The 11,654-nt window shown below is 41.8% G+C and overlaps 1 protein-coding gene across 6 annotated transcripts in view; it reads right to left on the reverse strand.

The window, feature by feature from the left end:
• PRPF40B (pre-mRNA processing factor 40 homolog B) overlaps positions 1–3,211 on the reverse strand; it is a 118,523-nt gene extending 115,312 nt beyond the window's left edge. For all 6 annotated transcript variants that reach the window (XM_040341217.1, XM_040341219.1, XM_040341218.1 and 3 more), the window contains exon 1: positions 3,167–3,211. In XM_040341217.1, the coding sequence (XP_040197151.1) occupies positions 3,167–3,208 (42 nt within the window). In that variant the 5' untranslated portion in view covers positions 3,209–3,211. The remainder of the gene's footprint in view (positions 1–3,166) is intronic.
• Between the last annotated feature and the right edge of the window lie 8,443 nt (positions 3,212–11,654).

The raw sequence follows: 11,654 nt of genomic DNA on the forward strand, positions 1-11,654 counted from the left end.
TGTATTGATAGAGATGTGATCAGCCTGTATTGATAGAGATGTGATCAGCCTGTATTGATAGAGATATGATTAGCCTGTATTGATAGAGATGTGATCAGCCTGTATTGATAGAGATATGATCAGCCTGTATTGATAGAGATGTGATCAGCCTGTATTGATAGAGATGTGATCAGCCTGTTTTCATTGATAGAGATGTGATCAGCCTGTATTGATAGATATATGATCAGCCTGTATTGATAGATATATGATAAGCCTGTATTGATAGAGATGTGATCAGCCTGTATTGATAGAGATGTGATCAGCCTGTATTGATAGAGATATGATCAGCCTGTATTGATAGAGATGTGATCAGCCTGTATTGATAGAGATGTGATCAGCCTGTATTGATAGAGATATGATCAGCCTGTATTGATAGAGATATATCATCAGCCTGTATTGATAGAGATATGATCAGCCTGTATTGATAGAGATATGATCAGCCTGTATTGATAGAGATATATCATCAGCATGTATTGATAGAGATGTGATCAGCCTGTATTGATAGAGATGTGATCAGCCTGTATTGATAGAGATGTGATCACCCTGTATTGATAGAGATGTGATCAGCCTGTATTGATCGATATATGATCAGCCTGTATTAATAGAGATGTGATCAGCCTGTATTGATAGAAGTGATCAGCCTGTATTGATAGAGATGTAATCAGCCTGTATTGATAGAGATATGATCAGCCTGTATTAATAGAGATGTGATCAGCCTGTATTGATAGAGATATGATCAGCCTGTATTGATAGAGATATATCATCAGCATGTATTGATAGAGATGTGATCAGCCTGTATTGATAGAGATGTGATCAGCCTGTATTGATAGAGATGTGATCACCCTGTATTGATAGAGATGTGATCAGCCTGTATTGATCGATATATGATCAGCCTGTATTGATAGAGATGTGATCAGCCTGTATTGATAGAAGTGTGATCAGCCTGTATTGATAGAGATGTGATCAGCCTGTATTGATAGAAGTGTGATCAGCCTGTATTGATAAAGATGTGATCAGCCTGTATTGATAGAGATGTGATCAGCCTGTATTGATAGAGATGTGATCAGCCTGTATTGATAGAAGTGTGATCAGCCTGTATTCATAGAGATGTGATCAGCCTGTATTGATAGAGATATGATCAGCTTGTATTAATAGAGATGTGATCAGCCTGTATTGATAGACATGATCAGCCTGTATTGATAGAGATGTAATCAGCCTGTATTGATAGAGATATGATCAGCCTGTATTGATAGAGATATGATCAGCCTGTATTGATAGAGATATGATCAGCCTGTATTGATAGAGATGTGATCAGCCTGTATTGATAGAGATGTGATCAGCCTGTATTGATAGAGATGTGATCAGCCTGTATTGATAGAAGTGTGATCAGCCTGTATTGATAGAGATGTGATCAGCCTGTATTGATAGATACATGATCAGCCTGTATTGATAAAGATGTGATCAGCCTGTATTGATAGAGATGTGATCAGCCTGTATTGATAGAGATGTGATCAGCCTGTGTTGATAGAGATGTGATCAGCCTGTATTGATAGAGATGTGATCAGCCTGTATTGATAGAGATGTTATCAGCCTGTATTGATAGAAGTGTGATCAGCCTGTATTGATACAGATGTGATCAGCCTGTATTGATAGAGATATGATCAGCCTGTATTAATAGAGATGTGATCAGCCTGTATTGATACAGATGTGATCAGCCTGTATTGATAGAGATGTGATCAGCCTGTATTGATCGATATATGATCAGCCTGTATTGATAGAGATATGATCAGCCTGTATTGATAGAGATGTGATCAGCCTGTATTGATCGATATATGATCAGCCTGTATTGATAGAGATGCGATCAGCCTGTATTAATAGAGATGTGATCAGCCTGTATTGATAGACGTGATCAGCCTGTATTGATAGACGTGATCAGCCTGTATTGATAGAGATGTGATCAGCCTGTATTGATCGATAAATGATCAGCCTGTATTGATAGAGATGTGATCAGCCTGTATTAATAGAGATGTGATCAGCCTGTATTGATAGAGATGTGATCAGCCTGTATTGATAGAGATATGATCAGCCTGTATTGATAGAGATATATCATCAGCCTGTATTGATAGAGATGTGATCAGCCTGTATTGATAGAGATATGATTAGCCTGTATTGATAGAGATGTGATCAGCCTGTATTGATAGAGATATGATCAGCCTGTATTGATAGAGATGTGATCAGCCTGTATTGATAGAGATGTGATCAGCCTGTTTTCATTGATAGAGATGTGATCAGCCTGTATTGATAGATATATGATCAGCCTGTATTGATAGATATATGATAAGCCTGTATTGATAGAGATGTGATCAGCCTGTATTGATAGAGATGTGATCAGCCTGTATTGATAGAGATATGATCAGCCTGTATTGATAGAGATGTGATCAGCCTGTATTGATAGAGATGTGATCAGCCTGTATTGATAGAGATATGATCAGCCTGTATTGATAGAGATATATCATCAGCCTGTATTGATAGAGATATGATCAGCCTGTATTGATAGAGATATGATCAGCCTGTATTGATAGAGATATATCATCAGCATGTATTGATAGAGATGTGATCAGCCTGTATTGATAGAGATGTGATCAGCCTGTATTGATAGAGATGTGATCAGCCTGTATTGAACAGAATGAAGCTCCTACTGCATGGTGCACTTGTACAGAAACACTCAGGTGTATTGAACTGTATTATAATTGCACTGTTGGCACTATATAAATCCTGTATAAAAGAATATAATTAGAACCCATTGGGCACTGGTGTGGCACAGCCAGGTGCCCAGTCCCAATGATAATAATGGAAGTTGTGTGACCATGTAGCAGTCCAGTGACATTGTACAGTGACTCTCCCTCATACACAGCCTGCTCCATCCCTATCCCTGGGATCACAGGGCTCTTATACAAGGTCCTATGGGGGAATGTCCATACACCGCGCACACAAGACTCCTCTGTATTACCTTCATAATAAGCACAGCCGCTGTCCCCCCCACTATACACACACATAGAATACCCTGGGCCCCCCTCCCCCATACACCATGCATTCTACCCGGCACCCCGATGTACAGCTCCCTCACCATCCCTGCTCCAGCCGTGAGCCGACTCAGGCTCCTCCCCATCAACAAGCCGCATGGCCATTGGCAGAGGAGGCGAGGAGGGCGGGGCCTGTGCTCTGTAACCTGAGTGATGCCAGCCGGGCACCGTGTAATCATAGAGTGCCCGCTACTGTGTAATTCCGAGCGTAATTCCGACAGAGCTTTATCCCCGGATTAGGCCAGAGCTGATGGGGAGGAGTCCGGGGCGGGCAGTGCCCGGAGATCAGTGACAGCTGTCAGTCTGGGTCGTCCATGGAATACACACTGAGAACCATACACTCTGATTGTACGATCACTGTACGGTCACTACACACCAAGCGATCGCTCACCAAGCTATTTTGTATGATCGGTTAAAGTAAACCAACAAGATTCTAAGAGATGCGGCTTCCTTTCAGGAAAAATCCTATGGAAATAAAAATCTATTTGACCACTTCTGTGCTAGAGAATTTTTTTCACACATTTAAAGTGATAGTAAACCCTGTTACACGCCACTTGTACCCATTAAAGCGGGAGTTCACCCATTTATTAAATTTTTTTTTTTCTCCCCTTAGATTCCTGCTCGTTTTGTCTAGGGGAATCGGCTATTTGTATTAAAATATGAGCAGTACTTACCCGTTTTCGAGATGCATCTTCTTCCGTCGCTTCCGGGTATGGGTCTTCGGGAGCGGACGTTACTTCTTGATTGACAGTCTTCCGAGAGGCTTCCGACGGTCGCATCCATCGCGTCACTCGTAGCCGAAAGAAGCCGAACGTCGGTGCAAATAGCCGATTCCCCTAGAGAAAACGAGCATCCATCTAAGGGGAAAAAGTGCCCTCTAAGGGTAAACCCCCGCTTTAAGAAGGCTTACCTGTAGGCACAGTGAATAAACTTGCACCATTTAGGAGATATTCAGAGTGCACACAGCCGATGACATAATCTGCGCATACGTATGCTCTGAAGGTCCGGCTTACCGTGCTGGATACACTCATAGGAGGTAAAGCCAAATCTATCAACAATGGGCCGGATTCAAAAAGCCCGGCGTAAATTTGTGCGGGCGTAGCGTATCTCAGATACGCTACGCCGCCGTAACTTAGTGAGGCAGGTTCTGTATTCAGAAAGAACCTGCGCCCTAAGTTAAGGCGGCGTAGCGTATGTGGTCCGGCGTAAGCCCGCGGAATTCAAATTATCCATGCAGTGGGCGTGTTGTATGGTAATGAAGGCTGACCCCACGTAAATGACGTTTTTGACTAACGGCGCATGCGCCGTCCGTGAACGTATCCCAGTGCGCATGCTCCAAATTACGCCGCAAATAGTCATTGCTTTCGACGTGAACGTTACTTACGTACAGCCCTATTCGCGAACAACTTACGCAAACGACGAAATCCACAGAAAATTCGACACTGGCCCGACGTCCATACTTAACATAGGATACGCCTCATATAGCAGGGGTAACTTTACACCGGAAAAAGCCTTACGTAAAGACGTAAAAAAATGCGCCGGGCAGACGTACGTTTCTGAATAGGCGTATCTACCTAATTTGCATATTCTACGAGTAAATCTCCGGAAGCGCCACCTAGCGGCCAGCGTAAATATGCAACTAAGAAACGACGGCGTAAGAGACTTACGTCAGTCGTATCTTGGCCAAATTTCGGAGTATCTTGGTTTCTGAATACAGAAAGAAGATACGCCGGCGCATGCTAGAATTTACGCGGCGTATCAATAAATATGCCGACGTAAATTCTTTCTGAATCCGGGCCAATGTCTTTGCTGCAAGTCACCCACCAGAATTTGCTGAAACTTCCGACTACCCTCCACTGCTTCCACTGCGCGGATCATCCCGGCTATTGCCTGTGTCCTCCTCTTCTGTGTCCTCCTCCTCTGCCCACAGTGTGCTCCTCCCGCCCCCCCCCCCCCCTTCGTACCCCACAGCCGGCTTCCCTCCTCTCCTCACCCGCCGGCTGCTAGAGGGATGTGTCAGGATGCAGAGCGAAGGAAGGGGCCGGTATGTCATTTACCAGCCCCTTCCTTTTCTCGAATGGACACAGAGCAATTGCTTCTGTGTCTTTTATTAACTGAGCAGATGAATGAATGAACGGGAGCCTTTGTCTCCTGTCCATTCATCTTCAATGCTGAGACAGCAGAGAATGGGACTGTGGAATGTGGGGTTGATTTTCTAAAGGCAGATAGATTGTTTACTTTGCAAAAGAAATGTCATAGTGAATAAGGTGAAGTTCTGCTGACCTCCATTATCCAACCATGTGCAAGCTGTAAAAACAAATATTTTTTTTTTTTTTTTCCCTTGCAAGTAATTGGGTTATAATTTGCACTTACAGTAAGACCCCCTTCACACATTGGGGCGATTTTCAGGCATTTTAGCGCTCAAAATAGACAAACAAAATAAGTCTGCGCTATCAATACAGTGAGCAGCCACAAACAATCTAGTGAAACAAGAAAGGGGTACAAATGTGGAAAAAATACAAATAAGTGGCGCTGAATAAATGATGAAAAAAAATGATTTGAAAAAATATAAGTAAATCAACATCAAATCCCAATAAAGACAAAAAATAAAAAGTCCATGTGTTAAACAAATGATATGGAATCGTGAAGAAGTGGTACTGTGGGTGGATAATCTGGTATGCTGAAAACTTCAAACACCGGAGTGAGGTGAAATAAATGACTGTGATAAGTGAATAACCACCACCAGGAAAGGAGGCTTACCAGAGGTATTGAACCCTAATAAGCGTACGCTTAGAGGGTCAATACAGACTTTGTGTGGGTAGTTGAAACCCCATCAATCAGATCCGGATGTCCAGTAGGAAGGATAACCTGAAGGAATCACTTTGGGCCAGAGCAGAAGGAATGACAGCAGCTCAACGATGGCTCATGGGGGATCGGATAGAATCCAAGGTGCATAAAAGAAAACGAAGTCGCATAGTGTGATACCGTAAAATTAATCTTAATTTAATAACGGTTAAAAACACTTACAGTTGCGATAAAAACAAAGGGCATCAATAGATAGTTGCGCATGGCAGCAGCAGAGTCCCGACGCGTTTCGATCTATGTGATCATCATCTGGGGTAAACTCTGCTGTTATTACCATGCTTTTATATGTAAAATGACCCCATCAAAACCATTTCCTGGGAGTGCGCCCAATCGGAGATCACTTCCGGGTTGAACATGTGAATGGGGAATGATTTAAAACAAAAGGGCTGGGAGGCTCTTTAATATTATAAATAATATATGTTAAAATTGTGTTCTTGAAAGAAAAAAACTTCACTTACTGCAAAGATGGTGGACGCTAGTGTGTTTCACATTGTATGTCCCTGGGATCATGTGACTTGTCACATGATTAGTGACCTATGTTAGGAACCAATGGAGTTTGAGTTTGGTAGGTCATATGAGCATTAACCCTATAACAGGCTTCTCACTTAGGGCAGTAAAGATTAGTGAAACTGTGAACTGATAGTCTGAAATTACAGTCACAGTGGCGGTAAATGTATCAATAGCTCACCCCCCAACTTTAGTGTAAAGCAGATACACAGACGTGTATGTGCCGTATAGTTGGAAAACTATGGGCGGGACGGGGACGCAAAAGCGGTGACCTGCGTCGCGTGACGTCGTACGCCGCCTTCCGCAATGCGTTCCAAGTTGAGTGAGTCGGGACGGCGCATGCGCGCACGTCTCGCGTCACAGAACAACACTGGACGTCCTGCGCTGCGTTCCACCGTGTACTCCGAGATGGAAAGAGCGGGACCACGCATGTGCGCAGCTCCGGCGTCGTAGGATAACCACGTAGCGCACGCCTGTCTTACCAGCAGACGTGCGGTGCGGTCCACGCTGGAACGCAGGGGAATAATAGAAGGAGGGAGGGTAAAAAAATATAATGGATAAAATTAAAACCAAATGAGGAATAAATGGTTATTGGTTAAACAAATCTTGTTAAAAAAGAGAGGCTGTTAGATGATAGTAAGTGCAAAAAGAATTTAAATGCCTGTGCCTGTTAATGGAGAAATTGAACGGGCAAAAGTATGTTAATCTCTGGCATATAAAAATATATAAAATATAAAAAATATATATATAATAATAATCTCCCTATGTGAAAAAAATGTTTTTAATTATTCTCTATACATAAACCTGAGAAAAAGGGAGAATAGTAAAATGTATGTATAAAATAGGATTATGAAAAGGGGAATGTTAAATCCAGGAAATGACCTCAAACTGGACAGACTCCCGTATACCCATATACATTATTTACAAAATGAATTATGCACATATTTATATCATGTATACCTGCTCATGTAACATATTGAAACATACAATGAATGTGTGGTATTGTATTAATTTAAAATTGAAGAAGAATAAAAAAATTAGGTATGAATCACAGAATAGACCAGGATACCTATGGTAATGGGAAATGAATCTAAGACTTATTAATAAATGAGTTAATGTCCCATTCTACATTAAGTCCTAAAGGTGTATGTGTGCCAAGTTCGTAAATCCAAAAAGTTTCTAATTGTGATACCCCACGGATTTTTGAGGCACCCCTCCATGGGGGAACAAACTGATCTATAACTAAAAACTGAGTCCCAGTTGGATTTCTGGCGTGGTGTGCTCTGTAATGTCTGGGTACTGTATGATGAGTGTCCCCAGCTAAAATGAGAGCTATATGTTCCGACACTCTCACTGAGAACTTGCGAATAGTGCGGCCAACGTATTGTTGGCCGCATGGACAAGTTATAAGATACACTACATATTTTGTAGCACATGTACAAAACCGTTTTATCGGATAAACTTTTCCAGTGGTTGAGGAATGGAATTCAAGGCTTTTTGCTCTTCCAAAAACATTATATTCACATACTTTGCATTTTTTACATGGATGATAACCTACCAATTGATAGAAAAAGGTAGGGCGTGTTGGTGGATTAATGATATTGGGAGCAATTTTGCTCTGGAGTCTTGGTGCGCCCTTAAATATTACTTTAGCGTGTTCCGGCAAAACTGTCCCCAAAACACGGTCATTTTTTAGTATGTCCCAATGTTTAGACACAATAGACTTAATCTGTTTGTGTTGGGTTGAAAATGACGTTAGTAGAGACCATTTGAAGCTGTCACCTTCTTCACGTTTAGGTTTAATTTCCAATAAGGAGCTCCTGTTAGTCTCCAAGACTGTCTGAAAGTCGGATTCCACAGATGTTGGATTGTACCCTTTTTCAATGAACCTTTTCTTAAGAACATTTGCTTGTATGCAAAAGGTGTCTGTATTGGAACAGTTCCTGCGTAGCCTAAGAAATTGACTTTTAGGAATGGAATTGAGCCATGAGGGGTGATGGCAACTGTCAATTGGTATAAAACCATTGCGATCAGTCTTTTTGAAAAAAGTCTTGAACTGAAATTGTTTGTTCACAATACTAATTTCCAAGTCGAGAAATTGAATGGTTTCTTGGCTAGCTATGAATGTCAGGACTATTCCCCTATCGTTGGTATTTAAAAAGTTCATGAAGGTGTTGAGTGTTGTCATACTGCCATTCCATAGGAGGAGGATGTCGTCTATATATCTTATCCACAACACCAATGAGCTGGTGTCGTAGGAATAGACGGCATCCTCCTCCCACTTAGCCATAAATAGATTGGCAAGACTGGGGGCGTATTTAGCCCCCATGGCAACACCGCGCTGTTGAAGATAAAATTGGTCGTTAAACCAAAAATAACTGCGCTTGGTGGCATACTCCAATAATTCCATAATAAAATCTGTTTGGAAAGACGCCAAACTATGATCTTGTTTTAAAAAATGATGGACAGCTTCAAAACCTCTGTCATGGGGGATACACGTGTATAACGAGGCTACATCTGCGGTAACCATAATGTAATCACCCGAAGTGTCTATCGACTCTAGTTTCCGTATGGTCTCACCCGTGTCCTTCAAATATGAGGGAGTACGTTGGACAAGTGGCTGTAAAAAATTGTCGATGTAGCGGCCGACTCTGGAGGTGACAGAGTCGATCCCGCTTACAATTGGGCGACCAGGTGGATGAATGGGGTCCTTATGTATCTTAGGTAAGTAGTAGATAGTGGGTATCCTGGGTACTGTGGGAACCAAATACTTCTTCTCCTTCAAATTTAAAATTCCTCTATCAAAACCGCTATTAACTAAATTGTGCAACTCTGCTTTGAAACGAGACGTTGGATTAATTGGTAGTTTTTGGTAAGTGTTTGGCTCATTTAGAAGCCTAAGCATCTCCGTTTCGTAATCGGATGTGTCAAGAATAACCACACCACCGCCTTTGTCCGCGGGGCGGATAATAATATCCTTGTTTTGACACAGGGACTTTAGGCCAACATTGGATACCGTGTGTGGGTAAAATCGTTTTTCTGGTATCTCTGCTAGGTCTTTTAAGACCAGGTCCTTGAAGATGTTAACTGCAGCAGCGGATGGAACAGAAGGGTTAAACAATGAAGGATTTGACAACCCTGAGTGTACTGTGCCCGAAGTTGCTGCTCTTGGTTCATTTCTGGTGGGATTAGTAATGATGTATCTCTGTATGTTAATCTTCCGAATGAACTTTTGGATATCGATGAAGGTGCCAAATTTGTCCAGTCGCTTAGGAGGGGCAAACTTGAGACCCCTATCTAGGACCGACATTTCTTCATGTGAAAAAACTTTGGAACTTAAATTAAAAATTCCTAATCCCTTTGTGTTCTTCTTCGTTTTCTTCTTCTGGATTCTCTTCCCCCCTCTTGTCCCTCTCTTGGATCGGGACCCCTTGTGTTTGAAGCTGGGTCCACGCGAAAATCCCGTTCCGCATAATTTTCCCGGGTGGGCGGAATGAATTCTCGATGGGGAGGTTCATGGTGGTTCCAATTCCGGCTGTAATAGCTGTCATTCCGCACTTCACCCAAAGGGGAGAATCTGTTGTGGACTGGAATGTGTGAAACACTATAATAAGGGGAGCGGTCTCTATAAGGCCCGGATCTGTCTCTATGTCTAGATGGAGACGGGTTGTGGGGTCTATCATTATAGTTATAATAAGTGTAACCTTGATGCGGGTTACCTCTAGAGTGACCTCTGCCGCCCTTATTTCCTCTAGATTTTCCTCTGCCTCTTTGATTATTGGTGGCATGAGGGGAGGAGTGGCGAACTCTCGATGTGGGGGAATGGGCTTCTCTACCTCTATTAATTTGCATAGAGGGAGCCCTTAAAAAGCCCAAAGTTCCTTGATTTGTAGAAGGACCCTCATTGGAATTGGACCTAATTAGAGACGCCGGTGTCATGGCTGGAGTAGAATCCATTTCTGTCCCTGAAGGAACTGAAAAAAGTTTCTGCCATGCAAAAACAGTCCCATTTTTGTAGTCTCCTGCGTCTCTGGAGTATTTTTTATGCTTTTTGATTTTTTGATCTCGATCCTCTTTTTCAAGGAAATTAAGCAAATTATTCGATAAAGATACATACTCCAAGGAACTTTTATGTATAACCAATTTTTCTTTAAGTTCCTTAATTTCTTTGTCTAAAGTAGAAAGTCTGGCCTTCTTTTTATTAATCAAAACACCAAGGAATTGAATTCCTGCGTTATTGAAATAATTAAACCAGGATTCTATGTCAGGATCTCCTTGTTGGGGTTGCACCTCCCACCTGAGGCTTCTGGGTACCATTTTATCAGTGATGTATTGATCTAAAAATACTAGGTCCCATTGGAGATGCAACTCAGATGACATGACATTTTTAAGTCTAGTGAATAAACCCCCTATCTCAGAGTCTCGGTCTGTGACAATGAATACACCATCTGTGTTTACAGTGCGTTTAGCTCTGTATTCAAATATATCCATGAAGAAAATGTGGCCTCTGAGATGCAGATAGCAGCAAAAATCAAATCACAAAAACAAGATATACAAACAAAATAAGTCTGAGCTATCAATACAGTGAGCAGCCACAAACAATCTAGTGAAACAAGAAAGGGGTACAAATGTGGAAAAAATACAAATAAGTGGCGCTGAATAAATGATGAAAAAAAATGATTTGAAAAAATATAAGTAAATCAACATCAAATCCCAATAAAGACAAAAAATAAAAAGTCCATGTGTTAAACAAATGATATGGAATCGTGAAGAAGTGGTACTGTGGGTGGATAATCTGGTATGCTGAAAACTTCAAACACCGGAGTGAGGTGAAATAAATGACTGTGATAAGTGAATAACCACCACCAGGAAAGGAGGCTTACCAGAGGTATTGAACCCTAATAAGCGTACGCTTAGAGGGTCAATACAGACTTTGTGTGGGTAGTTGAAACCCCATCAATCAGATCCGGATGTCCAGTAGGAAGGATAACCTGAAGGAATCACTTTGGGCCAGAGCAGAAGGAATGACAGCAGCTCAACGATGGCTCATGGGGGATCGGATAGAATCCAAGGTGCATAAAAGAAAACGAAGTCGCATAGTGTTTTTAACCGTTATTAAATTAAGATTAATTTTACGGTATCACACTATGCGACTTCGTT

Source organism: Rana temporaria, chromosome 2, assembly GCF_905171775.1.
Source record: "Rana temporaria chromosome 2, aRanTem1.1, whole genome shotgun sequence".
In the NCBI taxonomy this organism is placed as follows: Eukaryota; Metazoa; Chordata; class Amphibia; order Anura; family Ranidae; genus Rana; species Rana temporaria.